Source organism: Podarcis vaucheri (genome assembly GCF_965113315.1).
Source record: "Podarcis vaucheri genome assembly, chromosome: 14".
NCBI classification, from domain to species: domain Eukaryota; kingdom Metazoa; phylum Chordata; class Lepidosauria; order Squamata; family Lacertidae; genus Podarcis; species Podarcis vaucheri.
This window is the reverse complement of record NC_138752.1, coordinates 9798609-9823865: the sequence shown is the minus strand read 5'-3', so window position 1 is coordinate 9823865 and position 25257 is coordinate 9798609. Positions and strand designations below refer to the sequence as shown.

Below are 25257 nucleotides of genomic sequence, written 5' to 3'. Positions count from 1 at the left end.
GCAAAGCCCTTATGAACAGAAAAAACTCAGATTTCCTGTGGAGCACAGACTGATCTGGGCTGAAAAGTTTTTTCCGCATGCATATTTTTAAATAGAGCTTAGCTAAATCCAATTCTGCCACATAGCCAGTGCAACAGAGAAGGTGACCTTTGGTTATTTCTTAAGCAAGACAGAGGTAAGCTAAACCAGTGCAGGGAAAATGAATGTGGCATTATTTGGTGGAGGAAAAAGGGCAGGGACAAGGTTGCTACTAAGGCAGGCTTCCTCAAACTCGGCCCTCGAGATGTTTGTGGCCTACAACTCCCATGATCCCTAGCTGGCAGGACCAGTGGTCAGGAATTATGGGAATTGTAGTCTCAAAACATCTGGAGGGCCGAGTTTGAGGAAGCCTGTACTAAGGTCTCCTGTGGCTCAGGGGACGGGTGGTCTCAGCTGGTGCAGAAGGGGTGGAAGCTGTTAGGGGAGGGGGTGGAGCCTAGTGACACTTTCAGGAACATCTGGATTGGTGTGGTGAACTACTGGACTACAGGTGGTAGCTTCTCACTGGATTCTTCATGCTCTGGATTGACTCTGCCCATTCAGTCTGGTCATTGGATCATTTTGGGCAGTAGAGAGTATAAAAGGACTCCTATTCCAGATGAGCTTTATTTGAGCAGGAATGTCTTCTTGTGCTCTAGTGTGTCCATGTTTCTTTGGTGGTTGTTTGGTTCTGGCTTGCTCCTCAACTCTGCTTTCCAGTGAGTCCTTCAACCCTGATTACTGACTGGTTCCATGGCATAGCTGTCAACTTCCCACTTTTCTTGCGAGGAATCCTATTGGGAATAAGGGAATTTCCCTTTAAAAAAGGGAAATGTTGACAGCTATGTTCCATGGTTATTAATTCAAGGTTCCTGGCTCATCCCAGACTTCTGCTTGTAACCCAACTATGACCAGCCCTGTCTTTAGCATATGCTCCGCCAGGGTGCAAAGATCCACCCAGCACCCCCAAATTAACTTTTATTATGCTTATGTCAGACACCACGCTTATGCCTTATCTCTTGTTGTGAATGACAAGCGCCGTCATTGAGTCTGACAAGCGCTGCCGTTGTGAATGACAAGCGTGGTGCGTCTTTGGTAAATGAGTGCAGAAAGTCTCAAGTCCTTTAGTGAAACAGTAGGTGTACATTTTGGTAATACCTAGGTATATATGTATTTTGTTTTTCTAGCTTGATCAAAATTATTTATTATTTCATAACAGGTAGACAGTTAAGAGCTCAGGCAACTTCAGCGGCGGGCGCCTGGCACCCCCCAGAATTCAGCGCCTGGGTGCCTCGCACCACTCGCACCCCCGGGTAAAGACGGCCCTGACTATGACGTGGGCAAAGGAATGCACATAGCTGGAACAAGCCTGACTTAAGGCATGTAGGAAGCTCAGTATTTGTCTGCACTGATTGGCAGCGAGACTTTCTACATGCAAAGCATGTCACGGCTAAAAATTAGCCGCTGTTTCTTTAATACAAAAGGAACTGAGTTAGCACGAATCGGCAAAGCCTGCATGACTCATACAACCTTTCACCTGCATATGGCTGTATATATAGAGTGGTCATTGGTTGTGTGTGTGGTGGGTTGGTCAGATGGTAGAGAGCTGGCTGCGTTTGATATGTATAAAGCTGTTGGCCGTGGTTGTAGAAGACGACTTTTAAGAATAAAAGCAGCATTCTGCAAAGTACTCTTTCTCAAGGACCAGGCAAAGTGTTATGTGATGAGTTGAATAGGATCCAAAAGGCAGCAGTCTGATTGGTCCTAGAACAATAGGATTCAGAATGTAGCAGTCTGATTGGTCCTAGAACAATAGGGTCCAGAATGCAGCAGTCTAATTGGTCCATGGGAGCTACCCAATCCAGTTCCAGGTGGAAGTGAATCTGCAACCTGATTGGCCTACAGGTGAATCCCGGAATTAGCCAATCACATGGGGCCCATTGTGTAAATAATGTATATAAAGCAGACATTCTGGGGGAACTTCCATTCCTCCTCACCACTATGAGCTGAATAAAGGGCATGAAATCCACTCTTGACTCCAAGTATATTTCACAAAGGAGGTCAGAACCTTTTCCTTTTCAAACCCTGACAAAGCAGATGCCCCACCACTGGTCCACAGTCCTTCCTTTGCTTGGTTTCTTGGTGATAGAGACTGACAGACGTATGAGAAGAGGGGGTTACAAAAGAAAAAAAAGAAACCTCTTAAGCCATAAGGAAAGGAGCTTGTCCCTTTGATTTTGACCCTTCACCCTGAAATTTTACTCCTTCTACTAGAGACCCATAGAAGAACCCTGAACCATTAAAAGATCAGGTCAAACTCTGAGGTCTGGTAACCCTAGGAAGGATATTCAGCATTTGCAATAAACTGCTTGAAGCCCAAAGACCCCTAGAGGAACTGGCTAGGAGGCCGACCTGCTACAACAATAACACCAACGCAAATCCTAATGGCCTGGATTAATTGAGCTTCTTTGGAGATAGCGAAGAACTTTCCTTTCCCAACCCAGATGGAGCTTTGCCCTTTCACCTCCCTTCCACATAATTACCGGCAAACGGCTGGTGTGCAGAAGCCGACTCAGCAGGAAGGACAAACACAAGGGAAAAATTCTCTGCACATATTAATTGAACTAATAAAAGGCGCCGGGGTACAGGAGGGGCGGCTGAGGCTGCTAAACAAATGGCTGCTGTTTGGCGGGGTCAGAACATCCTGCTACAGCAGCAGTCCTGGCCTCCATTTGGGATTCGACTTAAAAAGGCAAAAAAAGAAAAAAAGAAAAGAAAAAGGCTTTAAGAGGAGCTGTGGCACAACCACTAATGCGCACCAGCTGTGTAGCTGGCAGGAATCACTGGCCAGCATCAGGGAGGCAACTGGCGCAGGACCATGGAGAGGCTGCTTCTCGTCTGGCAAGGCTGCCAAGCCCCCTAATTTTTGCCCAGAGAGTCAACAAAACGGAGAGAACTGCCAGCCGTAGTGAAACAGATTTTGCATTTAAAATCCACTGTGGCATCCACTGCACGGAGAAGATTTTGCTCACTGGAATCTGAATGCAGGTTTCCAGGACTGTGCTGAGAATCTCCCTTTCCCTCCCTCTCTCTCTAGATATATATTCTCATTTAATTATGCATTTGCTTTAGGAACTGCCTCTCTATCACTGTTGCTCTTAGGAATGACATGTGGAAGCAATCTAAATCCAGTTAGCCAGCATGGTAGCAAGCAAAATATGCCAATGCATTAAGATGCACAGATGAAGCTTCCTTATACCAGCCGAGACGATTTGTCCATTTAGTCACCCAAACAGGTACTGAGGGGTGTTTTATATCCAGCATCTCTTCAGGAGCATAAACTTCCAGCCATGTAAATAGCAAAAACCACTCACCTCCCAAAGTCTCCAGACATCGTCGAAAGACTTGAAAACTCGCTGGAAAAACAGGCAGAACCAAGGGAACAAGGACTGTACCACTCGACCTTTCTCTTCTAAAATATTAAGGAAATGGAAGTTTAGAACCCATGAATTGTATCTCAACCCAGAGGGACTGGCTGATTGCCCTAACAGAACGAATAGGTACCTTTGAGCTCATCTAGTTCAACTTCCTGATCCATGTAGGATCCGCAGTGCAGTGCAGGATGCGACAACAATATCCCTGATAGGATGCCCAGTCAGCCAGCATCTGCTTAAGTACTGACAGCAAAGGAGAGCCCTCCACCCATGGGAATGCCTTCCTATTGTTGTTTTGTGAATCAATGAAGCTGATGGCATCTTGGAACAGTGAGGTACAAGACTTCCTGTCCTGTTGTCTTCTGTGTTGAGGACAGAAGGTAGAGACATAGAATCATGTAGGTCAACCCATCAACCTGGTTTGCCATTCTTCTCTGGTCGCTGCCTCAAATTACTCTTCTCTTGGCCTTGGCCCACAAATGTTTGGGCTGCAGCTCATTCTGCATTTGTAAGAACTCGGATCTTTCAGCATGGCAGCACATACCCTTTGGAACTCCTTGCCTATTGATACCAGGTAGGAGGAGCCTTCACTGTACCTTTTTCAAACACCTGCTTAAAACCTTTTTTTTAAAAAAAAAACCTTAAAAGCCTCTCCAGACACATAGATGTTGACATGCTTTAATCTTCTGGGCACCACAATTCAAGAAGGACACTGACAAACTGGAACGTGTCCAGAGGAGGGCAACCAAAATGGTCAAAGGCCTGGAAACGATGCCTTATGAGGAACGGCTAAGGGAGCTGGGCATGTTTAGCCTGGAGAAGAGGAGGTTAAGGGGTGATATGATAGCCATGTTCAAATAGATAAAAGGATGTCACATAGAGGAGGGAGAAAGGTTGTTTTCTGCTGCTCCAGAGAAGCGGACACGGAGCAATGGATCCAAACTACAAGAAAGAAGATTCCACCTAAACATTAGGAAGAACTTCCTGACAGTAAGAGCTGTTCGACAGTGGAATTTGCTGCCAAGGAGTGTGGTGGAGTCTCCTACTTTGGAGGTCTTTAAGCAGAGGCTTGACAACCATATGTCAGGAGTGCTCTGATGGTGTTTCCTGCTTGGCAGGGGGTTGGACTCGATGGCCCTTGTGGTCTCTTCCAACTCTATGATTCTATGATTCTATGATCTGCTTAAGCTTCCTGCTCTATGCAGGAAATCCAGAGCTACAGTATTCTCAACAGATGGCTGTCCAGCCCTTGGCTTGAAGACCTTCAACCTTTTAGGCAAATTATTCCATGATCCAATTGCTCTTACCATGAACACATCTGTCTGTAGCTTTCCTTTTGGGGAATTATCGGGAATTATATACCCAAATTGTATAGAAATTTATTCATTTATGCAACTACAGTGGCAAGAATGTTACTTGCCCAAAAATGGAAAGATGAAGAAGTCCCAGCCAAAGAATAATGGATACAAAAACTTATGGAAGATACAGAAATGGTGAACCTCACCGGAAAAATAAGAAATCAAGATAACAAACTTGTTAAAAAAGAATGGAAATGGTTTGTGGAATACAGTGGTACCTCTAGTTATGAACTTAATTCATTCTGGAGGTCTGTTCTTAACCTGAAACTTTTCTTAACTAGAGGCGTTCTTTCGCTAATGGGGTCTCTTGCTGCTGCTGTGCCACCAGCACACGATTTCTGTTCTCATTCTGGGGCAAAGTTCTCAACTCAAGGTAACTCTTCCAGGTTAGCGGAGTTTGTAACCTGAAGAGTTTGTAACCTGAGGTGTTTGTAACTTGAGGTACCACTGTATCTACAAATAAACTGTAAACAGATAAGAACGTTGGCAGGATTGTTGTAATAACCTGCAGTTTTATATATTTAAAGTAGATGAATAAATGAGTAAATTAAATTAATTCGGAATATGCAGAAAATATATATAAAAAATTAAGGAACCACAGAAAGAGGGTCAAGGAAGTTGAGTTTTGAAATGTTGAAATGATTGTAAAATTATTGAAATGTATAAAATTTAAAATGACAAATAAAAGAAAAGCAGGAAAAGAATCTGTCTTTGTAACTAAATATCGGTAATAGGGACTCTTTGCACACATATCTTGACCTGTATAACTTCTGGCCCTTAAAGCCAACAATACTTTTCACTACCCATATACTGTGGCCTGCTAGAGTGGTTGGCAAGCCCAAAACTGTTGCAGGCATGTTGATGTGGCGTGATATCTGAAGAAACTGGGCAGGTGGCAGAACTTACCCAAATGCTTTGCAAAGGTTGGATCCATAAATGCAATCAAGGCTCTAAGCATGATCAGGTTTTTCTCCACCCCAACGTTCATAATGCAGCTATTCTCCTGGAAAACAAGAATCCTGGGCTGTGAAAATATTCAAAGGAGCATGATGAGGCCAGATGGCACAGGCTGGCTGCGTCCTGATCTTGCATAGGTCAGTCCACATGATGGGAATAAGTCCTCCCCAAGACACCCAGGAAACTGAAATATATAGTTGTTCCAGGGACACATTTGTACTCTGCCCAGACCTGTACGGGAGGAGTCCCTATTGTGGATCTCTAGCAAAATGCTGGATGTGCTAGCTTCTGTTCCCCAGCACAGAATGCACCTCTGCTTCAACAGAAAGTCCTTTGCTTCATTGCTCCAAGAGATTGTAACTGGAGCTGTGCACTGCCCCGTGTCTTCTATTTTGTTTTATAAAGAAAACCCCCAGCATTTCTTTGGAGTTCAGAGACCTTCCTACATCAAGCAAATGCACTCTTTAAAAAGACTTCCACCCCAAGCTTCCCATCCATCAGGACCCGCAAGATGGCTTAACAAATATATAAATGAATTAGAGCACATGAACCTTGCTGTATCAGAATACATGTTTATCAATAGGATCCAGCTTGCTGTTTCACACAGTGGCTGGGCTTGTGGAAGTCCACAAGCAGGGTATAAGCATAATAGCCCTGCTGCTCATCAACATACTGGTATTCAGTGGTATACTGTCTTCAAATATCTGAAGGGTGGCTGTTGTTGTTATTAGAATTGATATACGGAGGCAGTTCACAAGCAATAAAAGCACACAGCCAAATAATGAGTATCAACCAATTATAAAAATACAGCTACCTGTAATTAAAATAAATAGTAAAACAACCACATTAAAACATCTATAATTAAAATACATAGTAAAGAAGCCTATTAAAACAGTGTAACAGCAAAAACCACAATCAAAGCGAGGAATTCCAGCCAGGAGGTCAGGAGAATGCTTGTGTAAACATGTGTATTCAAGAGCCGATGGAATGCCAATACTGATGCGGCCTCTCATATTTCAGCATGCAGCAGAAGATGGAATGGACTTATTATCAGCTGTTCCAGGACTAGAACTGAGGAGTGGGACTGGCTGGGAAGTCGTTTTCAGCAAATCTTCCTAATAGTAAGAGCTTTCTACCAGGGGAATGGATTGCATTAAGTGGGGATGGGGGCTCCCCATTGGTGCAAGCATTTAAACAGAGGCTGGAGAGTCATCTCTCGGGGATTCTGTAGAATTCTACACTGCAGACCATGCATTGAGCAGAGGGTTGAGTACAAATCCCAAAGTCCCTACCAGCTCTAAAGTGTTTTGACTCTGGAGACTGTGTGGACCCATAATGGCTAACAGTACCTGACAGAAACCATATCTCCGAATATCAGTTGTTGGGGATCACAAGTGGAGAAAGCCCTGTTGCACCTGGGCCCTGCTTTGGGGCTTTCCAGAAGGTTACAACAGAATCCTGGACTAGATCCAGCAGCACTCTTCTTGTGTTCTTACCAGCTGTTGTACAGTTGGTGAGAAACAAGGAGAAAGGTCTTCTGCACAACAGCATATAGACTGCGGAACTCTGCCACCAAGCGCACTATCACTATCATTCTTTACAGAATGTACTTTTCAGCAAGCATTTAGCATTCTGAGTCTTTAGTCTCCCTGCTGTATTTTGATTTCTTCTGCTGGTGAGTTCTTTTATTGGCTCCATTCTGATTTTTGCTAATTTCTTGAATAGTTAAAAATATTGCAACCTGCTTTGGGCACTTCTTCTTGCAAAGGCAAGGTGCAAATCAACCAACCAACCAACCAACCAACCAACCAACCAACTTACTGTTTTTTGGAGGAAGAATTGGAAGAGCCAGTAGATCTCATGCTCCTTCTCCACAAGTAGGCGGAAAAGCAAAAGCATCTCATGGAAGCCTTGCTGATATTCTGCCAGAGAGCAGAAAGAGTATGGGATGGGGAGATAGAGATGAAACTTTCTGCCCATCACTCTTGTTCTATAATTATTCTAGTTCTCCATTTTTCTAACCAGATAATTCATTGTTACAACTTGTCCCCAGTTACAACCTACACTCAAGCACCACTGATGTGGTGTCTCTTATCGTCCTTCCAGGCCAGAGGACACTGCTGTACCAGCCTCCTCTGATTCTGAAGACTTCCTCCCCCAGGAGAGCCCACATCCCTCCCATGCCACAAGTGTGGGATAACTACTCTCATATAACCAACAAGCTTAAGTCTAATTAATGCATGAAGGGGTTAAAACCATAGACTAAGCTGTCCTGCCAGACTTAGCCCAGATCAACCAGGAAGTTTTAAACGAAGGGTAAGGTAAAGGTAAAGGGACCCCTGACCATTAGATCCAGTCATGGCCGACTCTGGGGTTGCGGTGCTCATCTCGCTTTATTGGCCGAGGGAGCCGGTGTACAGCTTCCGGGTCATGTGGCCAGCATGACTAAGCCGCTTCTGGCGAACCAGAGCAGCGCACCGAAACACCGTTTACCTTCCCGCCGGAGCAATTCCTATTTATCTACTTGCACTTTGATGTGCTTTCGAACTGCTAGGTTGGCAGGAGCTGGGACCGAGCAACGGGAGCTCACCCCATTGCGGGGATTCGAACTGCCGACCTTCTGATCAGTAAGTCCTGGGCTCTGTGGTTTAGCCCACAGCACCACCTGCATCCCTAAACTAAGGGTACAGTAGCCTTTGTAAAAAATTCAATAGCACTTTGCCTGTCTACCATGAGACAAGTAGGCAATGTAATTGTATTTAAACAACAACTATATATGCCAGAAATCTGGTCTGGGGAAAATGGGAGGAAAACCAGAAAAAAACTAAAATAGTGTGGGTTGGCAATGGCATCAGAATTAACCTCTACAAAGGCCAGATACGAGGGGATTTTCTGTTCATCTACTTACCAGCTTTCACATTGCACACATAGTTCAGCAGAAGGATCTTTTCCAGCTGGCTCTTGTCTACAAGTGTGTTGCCCTGTGCATCTTTGATGTAAAGCCGCTGAACATCAGATTCTGTGGAAAAAGAAATGGCCACATGGAGCTATTGCCACAAACCAAGCCAGAGTACAAGGAGAGAAAGGTGCTGCAACCCCTCTGAGTGATATTGCCAGCTTGCTGCAAGCAAAGACCTGGATTCGATCTCAACCATTATAATTTATGCTGTAGTAGATGCCAGTGAGCCAGGCAGTACATTCACTTGCTGATTGGTCTCACAGCATGCATTAAAACATCTCATTTGCACATTAGTATCTCCTCTTTCTCCTTCTAATTCATTCCAACAGTCTCCTTTTAATCTTTGGATCTTTTCATGAATGTCACCTACTGTGCTGTTCAGTAATGGCCCCAGGGTATTTTGTTTTTTATTTGTGGGGTAAGTCAAGCTTCTCTCAGTGCCCCCTTTTTTTGAGTGCCCTCCCTGCTGTTGCAATTGCTCAGGAAGCTCCCAGATTGACAATGGACCCAAGTGCGGTGTGGGTCTTGCTAGGTTCCATACACCTCCAACTCCAAATGCCCATATATTGACTAGATTTTAGTACATTCTCCAGTCATTATGCACAATCCCCAACCAGGGCTTGGGGTAATATGCATATATTGACTGAATTTTGTTCCTTATCTGGCCATTATGCATGACCTCCAACAGGCTTTGGGGAATGACACATCTCGACTGCATTTTGCGCATTCTCTGGGCAATGTGCACACTCTTCAGCCAGTATGCACACTCTCTAAGAAACATGGCCTTTTCTATTGCTTCTTCAGAAGTATGAAATTTGTACTCCCTAAACTGCATCTAGCCCACTGCACAATCTGTGTCTCAGTCAGCTGAGGGACTTCAGGGAGAATCTGGCCTTAGGTGCCCCACCTCTGGACTGTTGCACTGAGAAGGAGCAGCAGAACTGATGTCACTGCCTCTGCCTCTGCTGACATGGGCCACTCTGGACCCATCTGCACAATGTCAGAGGCAGAATCATAGGAGTTCTACAAGATTGTGCAGAGATCTTAGTCAAGTGGCATGCCTACTCATGTTCAGCTGAAACGAAAACTTACCTTTTGAAATTAGCAAATACAGTGGTGCCCCGCAAGACGAATGCCTCGCAAGACGGAAAACTCACTAGATGAAAGAGTTTTCCGTTTTGGAGGTGCTTCGCAAAACGAATTTCCTATGGGCTTCCTTCGCAAGACGACAATGTCTTGCGAGTTCCTGCTGGTTTTTTTCCCTCCCCTCTTTTTCTAAGCCACTAAGCCGCTTATCAGCTGATCCGATCAGCAGATAAGCCGCTAAAAGCCGCTAAAAGCCGCTAAAAGCCGCTAATAGCACTAATCCGCTAATCCGTCAATGGGCTTGCTTCGCAAGACGAAAAAACCGCTAGACGAAGAGAATCACAGAACGGATTCTTTTCGTCTTGCAAGGCACCACTGTAAACTTTACTTTGAAAAATACAAACTAGATCCTCCTCCTCCTTTCTTGTACACCACAAAGTATCCCCTCATGTCCAGGGCCGGATTTAGGTTTGATGAGGCCCTAAGCTACTGAAGGTAATGGGGCCCTTTATATGTCCAGCTGTCCTTTGCCAACAACAAATTGCCTCTGTTTTTTTTGTGTTGAATATATGCTATATGGTAAGTGATGGACCTATTTTATCAAAGTAATTGTTGAACTGAAATACAAGTAAGAAGAAGTGTATTAATAGTGGAATACAATTAAGAAGAAGTATATTAATAGTGAAATAATTATTAAGTTCTAACTTAAAATGATTTTTATTCATAACAAACTTAATAATTCAAACACATGCAACCAGTCCATGCAGAATGTAGGCACCCTATATATAGAAATGAGCAAAGCAGTGATATTTTAGGGAGCAGGCTAGCAGGCGGGGCCCTTTACTTACATCGCAGGTGCCTACACCAGTGTTTCCCAACCGGTGTTCCGCGGCACACTAGTGTGCCGCGAGATGTTGCCTGGTGTGCCGTGGGAGGGAGGCGGGCGAGTCGGGCGGCGAGAGGCGGGGCGGCGGCAGCGAGGAGAGGCCGCCCAGCGCGGGGCTCTCGCCGTCTGCCTGCCTGCGTGGCGCTGTAACGTGCCCCACATAGGCACACGCGGGGCGGCGAGCGAGCTCCCTCCCACATCCCATCGCCGGCTCTGCACCAGGTGGTAGAGCTCGGCGAAGTCGCCGCGCTGGAAGGCCAGCAGCGCGCGCGCGCGCCTTGGCCAGGCTCTCGCCCGCCTGCGCCTCCAGGCACGGCGCCTCGGCGTCGGGCGGCAGCGAGCCCAGGAAGCGGCCCAGCCGGCCGGGGTCGCCCGCCTGCAGCAGCGCCTCGCACACGCACGAGACCTGCTCCGCCGAGAAGCGCGGCGAGCGCGGAGGATCGGGCGCGGCGGAGGCCAGCCCCGCGCTTGGAGAGGACGCAGCAGCCGTCGCCAAACCCGATCCTCCTCCTCCTGCTCCACCGCCGTCCTCTGGCTCTCGGCCGGGAGGAGCCTGCAGCGATGGGGCGGGCGCCGAAGTTGGCAGAAGTTGGCGCGCCTCCTCGGCAGCGCCTTCGTCCTCCTCCTCCTGCCTCTGCTCTCCTCCGGCGGCGGGGGCGCGCCGCCCTCCCCGGCCGGGGGGCTCGGCGGGGCCCGCGGGGAAGGAGGCCATGTTCGCGGCGCACGGGATCGCGGCCCCCCTCGCCCGCCTCCAGCCCGCTCCCCTCCCCCTGCGCACTGCCCTAGCCGTGCGGGTCTCCTCCCCCTGCGCCGCCGTCCCCTTTCCACATCCTAGGAGCCGCAGTCCGCCTTCCGCCCCCGGGCCGCGGCGCGGCTCCCAGCCCGGGCTGGCCTCCGCCTCCTGGGATGCGCGCCCACCCCCGCGGCCCCCCAAACTTTGGAGCAACTCTCCAGACGCTTCTCCCCCGCCTCGGTCTCCCTCCTTTCCACTTCTCTTCCCCCCTTCCTTCCCTCTTTCTTTCTCTTTCTCTCCCACCCGCCTTTCCTTCTATTAACTTTCCTTTCCCCTTCCCATGTAGAACAGTCCCTGCAAATAAAAACCTAGCATATTTGGAAGAGGGATGCTAGCCTAACCATTACCTTCTATGCTGTTACTATTTTTTTTTTTTTTTACATAAGTAAAAAGTGACCTTTCCCCATCTGGCATGGTGGTGTGCCTTGAGATTTTTTTCATGAAACAAGTGTGCCTTTGCCCAAAAAAGGTTGGGAAACACTGGCCTACACAACACAAAGCACTGTTGCTGTATGTAGGTTTTATTTTATTTGTTTTTTATCTTTTATTTTGGAAGTGTACATCAAGGTTTTTCCACCGTTACATTTTTTGGGGCCCCCAAGAGAGTCGGGCCCTAAGCTATAGCTTGTTTAACTTATACGTAAATCCAGCACTGTTAATCCCCACAGACTGTTCTCCATGAAAGGTGTTGAGTAGAGCTCTGATAGAGACAGAGCCATGAGACAGAGATAGATGTAGGGAGAAGAAAAGGGCTGGAATGGACCTGCTGCTACTGCAACCAGAAGTCCTTCTCCCTTACTGCTACGGCTGAAGTTGATCGCCCTACTGCCACTTCCAGAGACAGACACAGGCAAAAGCTGCAGATTCATTCCAAATCCATTCCAGCTGGGTTGCAACTCTCTATTCCTTCCTCACCATGATTCCCAGTTAGTCAGTTTGCTTTAAAAAACACATTAGCACATGGCTATGTTAGGGACACAGGTGGTGCTGTGGGTTAAACCACAGAACCTAGGACTTGTCGCTCAGAAGGTCGGCAGTTTGAATCCCCACGACAGGGGGAGCTCCCGTTGCTGGGTCCCTGCTCCTGCCAACCTAGCAGGTCGAAAGCACGTCAAAGTGCAAGTAGATAAATAGGTATCACTCTGGCGGGAAGGTAAACGGTGTTTCCGTGCGCTGCTCTGGTTCGCCAGAAGTGGCTTAGTCATGCTGGCCACATGACCCGGAAGCTGTATGCTGGCTCCCTTGGCCAATAAAGCGAGATGAGCGCCGCAACCCCAGAGTCGGCCACGACTGGACCTAATGGTCAGGGGTCCCTTTACCTTTTATGTTAGCAACCAATAGAGTTGCTGTCTTTCTCAGAAGAGCAAGAGAAGTGAAAACCGCTCGTTTATGTATGCTAATTCAGCCACACATCTAGAGGTTAAAGAGTTCATAGTCAAGTGAAGAAACTGATTGTAAAAAAGGGGGATCTAAAATAAAAGGCAGTGAGGCGATTTAAAACAAGACAGGAAATTTCAAAAATCTAATGGTGAAGGTGAGATGTCTTGAAACCCCAAGTGCCCTTGAAGTGTGCATCGTTGAGGAACTGCTATCTAACACGTTATCTTTTTCTATAAAAGTGGGAAATGATTTCATTTTAGACCAATTCCTAGGAGAACGAAGGGCAGTAATAAAGGGGAACATTTCCCTGGGTATGTGACCTGCTTAAGGAATCCTCTGCTGAGATGGAATATCTATTACCTCTGAAGGTCCCGCCTGGGTCCCACCTAAGCTCTAAATCTTTCTCTAGGCTCCCTTGGCCAGATTTATGACCATTACATTGATTTGTAACATTAATTCTGCGGTATCGTTTAATATTCTTTTTGTTATACAACTGGGAGACGCTTGCATGGGAATCTGAATATAATCATAATAATCACTTACTTGCTGCCTTCCTGTCATTTGTGAGAAAATATACTCTTTGGTGCTTTTGTGGCCTTGGACTTTGGGAACATCATTTTCTAACTCTGACCCCATCTGCACTATGCATTCAAAGCAGTACCATACCAATTTAAACAGTCATGGCTTACCCCAACGAAGCCTGGGAGCTGAGAGTTGTCAGGAGACCCCTATGTCCCTTACAGAGCTACAATTCCCTGGGAAGAGGGGATTGACTGTCAAACAACTCTGAGAACTGTGGTTTTGTGAGAAGACTATAGGGAGTCTCCTAACCACTCTCAGCACCTTGAACGAACTGCAGTTCCCAGGGTTTATTGGGGCGGGGGGGGGGAGTCATGCTTGTTTAAAGTGGTATAATACTGCTTTAAATGCACAGTGTAGGCGGAGCCTCCCTCTTATCTCACATATGTGTGCATTAAAAAGGGTCCCCTGACCATTAGGTCCAGTCATAGATGACTTGCATAGATGGTTGCGGTGCTCATCTTGCTTTACTGGCCGAGGGAGCCAGCATACAGCTTCCGGGTCATGTGGCCAGCATGACTAAGCCGCTTCTGGCGAACCAGAGCAGTGCACAGAAACACCGTTTACCTTCCTGCCGGAGTGGTACCTATTTATCTACTTGAACTCTGACATGCTTTTGAACTGCTAGATGGGCAGGAGCAGGGACCGAGCAACGGGAGCTCACCTCATCAATCGGCAAGCCCTAGGATCAGTGCTTTAGACCACAGTGCCACCCGCATTCCTTATGTGTGCATTACATTTGTATAATTACATTTTGTTAACCCTTTCCTGCCCCTTAACAAGCTCAGGGTGCTCTATTTCAGGTATGGGCAAGTGAAACAACCTTATGCACACAAAACAATGAAGGAGAAGTAGCCCAAGAGTGACGGAGAAAAAAGACAAAGCCACACTGCTGATACTCATGTGCGAAATATCATTTGAGCAGCAGCCATATGTTTTGAACACTGTAGGAACACAGCAAGTTGTGTTATACTGAGTCAGATCATTGCTCCATCTAGCTCAGTAATGACTACAGCAACCGGTAGCAGGGGTTTCTCTCAGCCCCACTGAGATTGACCCTGGGACCTTCTGAAAGACACAATCGTTCCTTTGCAAATTTGGCAATACTATATTTGTATTAAAGTATTTGTAGCAGAGCTCCAATGATTTAAGGTATTGGGGAACACTGGTCTTCAACTAGTTGGTCACGTCTGATTAAAGGTGGGTCACATCAGGAGCTCAACCACCAGGCAAATATAGGGTGAAGGTTTCAGAAAGGAGTCCTGGGTCTGAAAAGGTTGAACATACCTGTTTTAGAAGAACCATACTGGATGAACAAGATACACTTTGGAAAAATCAAACAATTGGCTTTAGGGGGATCTACAGCTGCCAGCTACAAGAAATTATCATTTTGTTTCTGATGAAGTATGAAATTGGGTGCAATCCAGCAGATCTCATGTAATATTTGAAGTGTTTGAAACCATCATTCGTGTGTGTGTGTGTATGTTCATGTCATATGTAGTCTTAAACTGTTCCTTGTAAATCACTTTTTATGCTTATCAATTGCTTTTTGAGATTCCTGTGACCTTACTTCTTGTATTCTCAAACTCATTCACAATTTTTAAAAATTGTTTTTATCTAAACAGATTTTTATTTCAAAATTTCATTTCAATAACCCAGTCCAGAGGAGTGGCTAAGCCAAACAATGGCTAAGCCATGGCTGTTTGGACAATGCGCTAAGCCAAACTGTGGGTTAGCTCACAAAAAGGCAATGGGATGACTTGAGAAACAGCAACTTAGTCATAACTCTGGGAGACCACACATTCGTACTAAGCCATGAAAACTAAGACAAAGTGTGTTCCTGTGGTGATAGAAACCACTGAATCTGCAATGAAGATGACTTCACCATGAAGGCAGAAAGGATTGTCTTCTCTCCATAGTTTAGCAGAGGTGTGCTGATGGTGAAAAGAATTATCAGACCACTCAGAGTTAACAGTATATTCAGTAACACAGTTCTTCATTACTAATAGGGCTGTAATCCTGTAGAAACGAGGTCTCTTTTCAAGCCAGAGACAACCAATCATGGTGGTGGTGGTGAGCCTGTGGCCCTCCAGATGTTGTTAGACTCCAAACCCGTCAGTCCCAGCAAGCATGACCAATGGTTAGGGATGTGAGTTGCCCTGCAAAACATCGAGATGGCCCCATGGCAGCTGCCCGAGGATTAGGTGGTTGGAGGTGGCCAGAGATACTTTCCAATTTAACAGACCTTTCTTAGAAAGCTTTCAAAACAAAGACAAGGGTAAATAAAAGCATGTTTATGCTAGACCTACAAGAGATGTGGCTGGGGAAGGGCCATAGTTCAGTGGTAGAATCTGTACTTTGTCTAGGGGTCAGTCTCCAGCAGCTCCAGTTAGAAAGGTTCAGATAGCAGGTCATGAGAAAGACCTCTGCTAAAGAGTTGCTGCCAGTCAAATAACATCATCATCATCATCATCATCATCAATTTATTATCTATACCCCGCCCATCTGGCTGGGTTTCCCCAGCCACTCTGGGCAGCTCCCAACAGAATATTAAAAACACGATAAAACATTGGGCTAAATTTGGGGTAGGCAAAGGATGCCTGCCATATCTTGCTGACTACAACTCCCATCATCCTTGACTATTGGCTGAGGCTGATGGGATTTGGAGTTCAACAACATCTGGATTGTAGAGCATCATGTTCATTAAGCAGATCATTAAGCAAACAGTCTGTGAGCACCTAGAAAGGAATGCTGTGATCACCAATAGTCAGCATGGATTTCTGAAAAATAAGTCATGTCAGACTAACCTGATCTCGTTTTTTGACAGAATTACAAGCCTGGTAGATGAAGGGAACGCAGTGGATGTAGCCTACCTTGATTTCAGCAAAGCATTTGACAAGGTGCCCCATGATATTCTTGTAAAGAAGCTGGTAAAATGCGGTCTTGACTATGCTACCACTCAGTGGATTTGTAACTGGCTGGCTGACCGAACCCAAAGGGTGCTCATCAATGGTTCCTCTTCATCCTGGAGAAGAGTGACTAGTGGGGTGCCACAGGGTTCTGTCTTGGGCCCGGTCTTATTCAACATCTTTATCAATGACTTGGATGATGGACTCAAGGGCATCCTGATCAAATTTGCAGATGACACCAAACTGGGAGGGGTGGCTAACACCCCAGAGGACAGGATCACACTTCAAAACGACCTTGACAGATTAGAGAACTGGGCAAAAACAAACAAGATGAATTTTAACAGGGAGAAATGTAAAGTATTGCACTTGGGCAAAAAAAATGAGAGGCACAAATACAAGATGGGTGACACCTGGCTTGAGAGCAGTACATGTGAAAAGGATCTAGGAGTCTTGGTTGACCACAAACTTGACATGAGCCAACAGTGTGACGCGGCAGCTAAAAAAGCCAATGCAATTCTGGGCTGCATCAATAGGAGTATAGCATCTAGATCAAGGGAAGTAATAGTGCCACTGTATTCTGCTCTGGTCAGACCACACCTGGAGTACTGTGTCCAGTTCTGGGCACCACAATTCAAGAAGGACACTGACAAACTGGAACGTGTCCAGAAGAGGGCAACCAAAATGGTCAAAGGCCTGGAAACGATGCCTTATGAGGAACGGCTAAGGGAGCTGGGCATGTTTAGCCTGGAGAAGAGGAGGTTAAGGGGTGATATGATAGCCATGTTCAAATATATAAAAGGATGTCACATAGAGGAGGGAGAAAGGTTGTTTTCTACTGCTCCAGAGAAGCGGACACGGAGCAATGGATCCAAACTACAAGAAAGAAGATTCCACCTAAACATTAGGAAGAACTTCCTGACAGTAAGAGCTGTTCGACAGTGGAATTTGCTGCCAAGGAGTGTGGTGGAGTCTCCTACTTTGGAGGTCTTTAAGCAGAGGCTTGACAACCATATGTCAGGAGTGCTCTGATGGTGTTTCCTGCTTGGCAGGGGGTTGGACTCGATGGCCCTTGTGGTCTCTTCCAACTCTATGATTCTATGATTCTATGATTCTATGATTCTATGATTCTATGATTCTATGATTACCCCCAGCCTAGATGGAGCAATGGTGAAACCTAGGATCAGTCAGTTTCCTAATGCCCATTGATTGCATTTAAGCCACCTAGTTAAAACCCAGATACCATTTATTGTGAAAGCTCCCTTCATTTTGACCGCTGCCCTCCTGACTACTCACTGATGATGTTTCGCACCTCCATGAAATCCCTGTGCTCAGTCTCCAGCAGAGGTTGGATCTTTTCACACATGTTGCACAAAGATTCGTAACTTTTCCTGCAAGGAAGGGAGGAAATAGTCACTGCACAGAACAGAATATAAGCCAGTGCCCTCTGGTGGACCCCTCCTCTGTTTGAATTTCCTACACTGCCCAGATTGAAGTGATGTTGTGGAGGCATTGTGGGGATATTAAAAAGGCTGCCACTATCAGCCAGATCTGCAGCTGGGACTTCTGCCACTGCCTTGTTGAATTAAGTGCTGACACTGGGTTTGCTTGTTCCTTCATCTGTTTTCCCAAGACACACTTCTTTGGCCTCCTGTGGGCAAAGGCAGCAACAGGGACAGAACCCTAGCTGTCAACTTACAGATTTGAAAATAAGGGACCAGCAGCCTCGAAAATCCTTATTATAAATAAGGGATCAGCAGCCAAAATAAGGGATTTTCGGAGCACAGGTATGTTCAACTTCTGAGCCCCTCCAAGCCAAAGGCAGAAAGCCCAGCCAGCAGCCAAACAAAGCCTCAAGCAGTGGTTCCCACAGTGCAGCAACCTGGCAAAGGGGATGCAGCAACGAAAACCACCATCACCGCTCTGCTGGGAAGCGCTGAGCAAAGGCGAGTCCCCAGGCAACGTGGCCGATTTGATCGGCTCAAGGCATGCAAGCTCCACCCCCCAGTCGTTCTTAGACTCCTTATTGGGTGAGCAATGTAGACAAGCAACAGAGTTGGAGACTCCCTCCTCCCTGGCCGGCAGGGAGGGAGAGGAGCTGCTTCCTTTGAAACCTGGGAAATTTAAGGGACATCATCAATAAGGGACAGCAGCGGGACACGGTGCTGGGATAAGGGACTTTCCCGCCAAATAAGGGACGGTTGACAGCTATGGGCAGAACAGGAGGCTGGACGATCATCATAGGTGCATCTCTTTCCCCCAGTGCCTTAAAACTTTTAAAAGCAGACACATTCCTCCCCTGTACAAAGGTCTGTCAAACTGAATACAACACTCCTTAGGAAAGGAGTTGATCTGGATGCTTTAGTTGAGATCGCTGCATTGCAGGCAATTGTATTGCAGGGGCCCTTCCAACTCCACAATTGTACGATTCTGTGATTCTAACTCACCATGCTCTCTGATTTTATTGCTCATGGGATATTTTGGATTTTTGTTGATATGAAGTTCTTTTGAGGACTGCCCCAAGCTCATATGTGCAGCAGTGGCTGGTGCCCATTGATTGGTGGGGCAGAAGGCAGGGAGACCAATGGTAAGTGGAGCCAGAGCCAAGGACAGGCAGAGCCACACCCTGATTGGCTGTAGCTAAGAAGACAGGCTGGTGGGCGTGGCTGAGGGAAGAGTGAGACATTGCCCCATTTGCCCTAATGGACCAATCTGTGCTACATGTGTGTGTGTATGTGTGCATTTGTGTGTGTATGTGGTGGGAGAAGAACAGACCTGTTTCATGTTCTTACTGGGACAGGACTCTGTACAAGAACTTTATAGTCTCCTTCCAGGGAGGAGACAACAGCCACAGGAAGCTCCTGCCTCCACCCAGCCACAACTAAGCCTAGTGCCATTTAGTGACTAAACTGTATATTGACATTATCCACACACCGCCTCATGCTGTCAACTGTCAGTCTCTCGTCACAGGAACTCCTCCAGGAGTAATAGCCTGTGAGAAACTTCCATGCTTCTGATCTCACAGAGGGATCCAAACCCTGCAACAACAACAAAAGGAGGGGGTGAGGCCAAAAAAGGTGAATCAGGTAGCTTACTCATCCATCTCTCTCACCCCTCACCAACCACAAGGGTCTATAGCAGGCATCCCCAAACTCGGCCCTCCAGGTGTTTTGGGACTACAACTCCCATCATCCCTAGCTAGCAGGACCAGTGGTCAGGGATGATGGGAAATGTAGTCCCCAAACATCTGGAGGGCTGAGTTTGGGGGTGCCTGGTCTATAGTCTAGGCAAGAAGTGAAAGGCTATGTAAGAGGCTGAATCCTGATAAGACAGAGGTGCTATGGTTGAGGTAGCTCCAAAAATTAGATGGATGTTCTATCCAGGGAGGGCTTGCATTCCCCCTGAAGGAACAGCTTCATAGTCTGAGACTACAGCTGGATCCCCCCATTTCACTGGGATGAAATGTCAGAGAATTCCAACGAAAACAGAAACAAGAGGAGAAATTGTCAATGTTCATTTATTTGTCCTTTATTTGGAATATAAATCAACCCAGCCAATACATTGGGTATTCACTGTTGTTGCGTTCAGTCTGCAAATGATTACATCCTGCCCACCCTTTGTATTGTGTTTCCTTTGCACTGGCATGAATGAGTTGGAATAATAAAATAACAATGTAAAATATGTTGTGTAAATTGCACCATAGCAGACGGTGAAAAAATAACGCCCTTTCCAGTGAAAGGTGAACTGCAGTGGAATGGAAACAGTGCTGCATGTGCTGAACAAAGGGTGGAATGGAAAATGATGCCTTCTTGCATCCATACCCTCAGCAGCTTAGCTGTGTTTTGATGCCGGCAGAAACTAACCAATAGAGTACTTTCACCCGAAGCCAAATTAAAAGCGCTAGAGAATAATTAAACTTGAGTAAGCAATCAGTGGCAATCAAACTGCTTTTCCAGGTAGAAAAGCAACAAGTTCAGAGGTTGAGAATAAGCACTCTCCAAGTCCCAAAGACAGATGCTGTGGTTTAGATGAGAAGGGGAAAGGATGCAGATGTGGAATAACTTGGCAATTTTGATAAAATTACACGAGAGACAAATGGGATCTGCCAAGGTCATGGCACTGGCTAAATTTATCAAGGCAAAGACTAACATTTATGACAGACTGTGGAGCTCTTGAGGGGGGAGAGAGAACATTTTCACAGCTCTTTTCAGAAGTGTTTCCTTGGGTTCATCTGGGCTTTGGTGGCTGTCTCTTTCCCTCCAATGAAGGTGGAAAAGCACTTCTCACCGACTGAAGAAACAACTTTAGAACATGCAGACTGCTTGAAAAACCCCTTGCATGATGGGTGAAACTAATTTGCCAAAGGCGTGATAGGGAGATGCAAAATATTCAAGCTTTTCATCGGATTAATTGGCAGGTGGATTGGTTGGAGATTGCACTGTTGGATCTCCCATCGTTCTGGCCATTGGCTTAGGCTGGCTGGGCTTTATGGGAACTGAAGTCCAACAACATGTCGAAAGCACTTACTTAGAAGCACACCTCACTGTCTTTAATGTGAATTATTTCAAGGCAATGTGTAGAGGGTTGGATTGCAAAGGTTTTGACCACACCTAGGGTTCTCCAGATGCCGTTGGAATTCAGCCCCATGAGCCACAACCAGGGGTCACGGGCAGAGATGAGAGGAGCTGAAGGAGTTCAACAACCATCCATGGTTCTCTCTCTCTCTCTCTCTCTCTCTCATTATCTTTTCTGTTTTACAATTTAAAATACCCATTTAAACATCCTTAAAATATCAATGGCTTCCCTTCTTCTCTTTCCATGGTTCATTTTACATATCTTAAATCCCTGCATATTTTACAAAAACTAAACCATTCAATATTCCATTACAGTGGTACCTCTGGTTAAGAACTTAATTAGTTCTGGAGGTCCATTCTTAACCTGAAACTGTTCTTAACCTGAGGTACCACTTTAGCTAATGGGGCCTCCCGCTGCCGCTGCACGATTTCTGTTCTCATCCTGAAGCAAAGTTCTTAACCCGAGATACTATTTCTGGGTTAGCGGAGTCTGTAACCTGAAGCATCTGTAACCTGAAGCGTCTGTAACCTAAGGTACCACTGTATTACATTCATCAAAACTTATTTACACTTACATTAAATTATCTTAATGCTGCCAACATTTCCCCCCATGTATTCAATAAACATTTTCTAATCTTCTCTAAACGTATGTTCTTCTTGTTCTCTTATTCTTTATGTTAAGTTTGCAAGTTGTGCATATTCTGTCAGCTTAAGTTGCTACTCTTCTTTGGTTGGGACCCCGCTCGATTTTCATTTTTGGGCTAACAAAACATGGGCCACAGTAGTAGCATACATAAATAATCTTTTTTGGCTCCTGTGAAATTCCGTCTGGATTGTCCCCACAAAAAGGACTCTGTTTTCTTTTTTGGGTTTGGTTTTTTTTTTGGAAATGTACTTTTAAATATTTTTTTTCAATTCATTATGGATTATTTCCCAATACTCTTTTACCCTTTTACAAGTCCACCACATGTGAAATAACCACCCATGGTTTACACTGTGTGCCTGTGGACAAGACTCATGCTGCTTAAAACGTTTGTGGAGCGTCTGCATGATGATTTCTCATATTTCCAAAGTTTAGACCAGGGGTCAGCAAACTTTTTCAGCAGGGGGCCGGTCCACTGTCCCTCAGACCTTGTGGGGGCCCCGGACTATACTTTGAAAAAATAATAATGAACGAATTCCTATGCCCCACAAATAACCCAGAGATGCATTTTAAATAAAAGCACACATTCGACTCATGTAAAAACACCAGGCTGGCCCCACAAATAACCCAGAGATGCATTCTAAATAAAAGGACACATTCTACTCATGTAAAAATACACTGATTCCCGGACTGTCTGTGGGCCGGATTGAGAAGGCAATTGGGCCGAATCCGGCCCCCAGGCCTTAGTTTGCATACCCATGTGTTAGACTATGAGTGCCATAGTTTATGTAGGCAAAACAGTATCACCCATGAACAAGAGGGAAATGACCCATAAACAATAGGGCATCAGGAAACAAAAGCTTTTTTGAAGTAGAAAGAAACATTACTGTGCCGGGGGAAGATAAGGGGAGGGGAACCCCTCCCCCCAAAACCCAAGTCTAATGAGGAATGAGCGTACTCAGTGGGCAAGGAATGTTGACTGACTGTTGGGATGGGGAAGAAAATGTGGTGGTGGGGGGGAAATGGGAGTGAATGGCAGGAATCCTAAAAAAGGAGCACTCTACACTACAACATTTTGCTGCAACTCCCACTTGTTGTTTAGTTGGTTTAAAATGTAGCTGTTTAATCCAAGTTTAATTGGTTGGCAGCTCTGCAACACTGATGATTATCATCCCCCAAGGTGGATTTCTCCAGTTCTCTCTAGGTTCTGCTGGAACGCCAGTGAACGGAAAATCCTTCTGACCCCAAACCTACATCAGCTGGGCAAGACCGCTTCCATTGCCACGAAAAGAAACTTCCCTGGAGAAGAATCCTTTCCCGAAGCTGCCGGGGCTTCTGATTACCATGGGAACCTCACCTTGGCTCTGGAGATGTGCTAAATGAGCTAGCGGAAGGAAAGTCACAAATCTTTCACATGTATTAGATGCTCATAGACAGCTTAGTCCCACTCGGCCATTCAGGGATGTAGAAACAAGGCCATCGTGTCCTTGCCCCAGTGATGCCTCTAAAAGGCTTAGTATTTCCCCTCCTTACAGAAAAAATCTGAAGCGATGAATCATGTAACAATACTCCCAGGAAACCACTCCACTCTCCCATGTCAGCTTCATTATATGTTTTACCTTCCTTCTGAGTATTATTCTGAATGTTTGCCAAATAAAATAAATAAATAAATGCAGGGCTGTAGCAGGCTATGGGGGTATTTGTGTGTGCTTTGGGAGTCTGCTTTACTGAGCACAACTTGCTTGGTTGGTCCAAGTCTGGTTTAAAGATCAAGAACCTGAAGAAGACAGAGTAGTACAGGCCTTGAGGGTGACTGAGCAGTCCAACAGGTAGAGATGGAGAAATCTGACAGTTTCAGTTCTCTGCGGTTCACATTTCCCCAGTCTTAAATGTTAAGAGTAATTGTTTAATTGACACTGAAATGGGAAATATGTTTGAATGTGTATTGCTGAAAGTTTAACACGGAAAATTCCATTGAATCTAAGAAGAGCTCTCTGGGAACCTTATCAGTTACTAATAAACTGTTAATGTATCTGCTCTGCTACCTCTCTCATGGTGCTTAACTTTAGATCATGTGAGAGGGTTCTTCAGTTGCAAATTGTCATTTTGAAGAGTGTTTCTTTCTCTGAAAGCCACCGAAGACAAAGGTGTGCTAATGAAGTCTCTCCTGAAGACAAAACAGCTCCAGGCTAATGGAGGTTGGCTGGAGAGACAGACCTTTGATTTTAGGTCTGTTTGGAGTTATTTCAAATTTGTAAGAAAATGAACCTGTGCTAGATATGCACATGATATTATACCACTATTTGGATGTATCATTGTTTGTATTTGTATTATAAATACAAATGGGTGGGGTATAAATTAATTAATAAATTAATTAATTATATTCTATTATTATTATTATTATCATTATTATTATTAATAATAATAGAATATAATTAATTAATTAATTAATACCCCACCCATCTTCAGTGATACATAAGTGGCCACTCTAGAGTTTGTCCTCTCAGGTCTCTTCCAGAACCCTCCCCAGAATTAAATTAATTTTATTCTTTTCTCTCCTTGATTAAAAACTTTTGATGCTGTTTGGCTGGATTCAATGGGGAGTGTGACTTTTTTTATCCTACCTTTCCTTCAAGAAATTCAACACTGTGTACATGGTTCCCCCCCTTTATCTTCCTAAGAGTCCTGTGAGGTAGGTTTGGCTGAGAGAATGTGACGGGCCCAATGTCACCCAGTGAGAGCTTCATTGCTAAGTGGGAATTTCAACCCATGCCTTCCCAGCTGCTATTCAACATGCCCAGAGTAAAAACAGCAGCTTCCAAGGGCACACCATCAGCATTGCAAGGGAACATTTAAAGGTTAGATCTAATATTGCATGTAAAAAATGGCAAATGATAGCAACAAACATGAGAATGGAAACTGCCTCATCACCTCCAGTCTGTATACATTGCGCATACGAAACTGCCATCTTGTATCTTCATTTATTTAGAAGATTTATAAACTACTTAGGTAAAGGGGGACCCCTGACCATTAGATCCAGTCATGGCCGACTCTGGGGTTGCGGCGCTCATCTCGCTTTATTGGCCGAGGGAGCCAGCATACAGCTTCCGGGTCATGTGGCCAGCATGACTAAGCCGCTTCTGGCGAACCAGAGCAGCGCACGGAAATGCCATTTACCTTCCCACTGGAGCAGTACCTATTTATCTACTTGCACTTTGACATGCTTTCGAACTGCTAGGTTGGCAGGAGCAGGGACCGAGCAATGGGAGCTCACCCCGTCGTGGGGATTCGAACTGCCGACCTTCTGATCGGCAAGTCCTAGGCTCTGTGGTTTAACCCACAGCGCCACCCGCGTCCACTTACTTGATAAAAAAAAGCTCTCCAAGTGGTGTGCAAATAAAATGAGAAATGAAACACAACTAAGCCCACAGTGCAAATAAAAAACACTATGCGTGTGCGCGTGCGCGCGCGCACACACACACACACACACACACACACTACAAGCAGAGGTTCCCAGCTACCACTCACCCTCTCCAGGATTTTGGCTGAAATGAACTCTTTTGACTTGAGTAACTGGCCGCTCTCATCAAAATAACTTTGCCATTCTGAACTGTCAATGGGCAACTTCTTCATACTCTGGAAACAAAGTCAAGGGATTGCCGTTAACCAGGATGCAATGCAAAA

At 45.6% G+C, this 25257-nt stretch overlaps 1 protein-coding gene across 1 annotated transcript in view; it reads right to left on the bottom strand.

Annotated features, from left to right (window-relative positions):
• The window catches only part of TBC1D21 (TBC1 domain family member 21), a 44043-nt gene that overhangs the window by 13915 nt on the left and 4871 nt on the right, over positions 1 to 25257 (bottom strand). Inside the window, exons 2-8 of the mRNA XM_082198766.1 lie at positions 25102 to 25209; positions 19291 to 19394; positions 17653 to 17747; positions 8676 to 8786; positions 7589 to 7689; positions 5717 to 5813; positions 3393 to 3490 (exon numbers count right to left, since the gene is read on the bottom strand). Coding sequence (XP_082054892.1) covers positions 3393 to 3490; positions 5717 to 5813; positions 7589 to 7689; positions 8676 to 8786; positions 17653 to 17747; positions 19291 to 19394; positions 25102 to 25209 — 714 coding nt within the window. The remainder of the gene's footprint in view (positions 1 to 3392; positions 3491 to 5716; positions 5814 to 7588; positions 7690 to 8675; positions 8787 to 17652; positions 17748 to 19290; positions 19395 to 25101; positions 25210 to 25257) is intronic.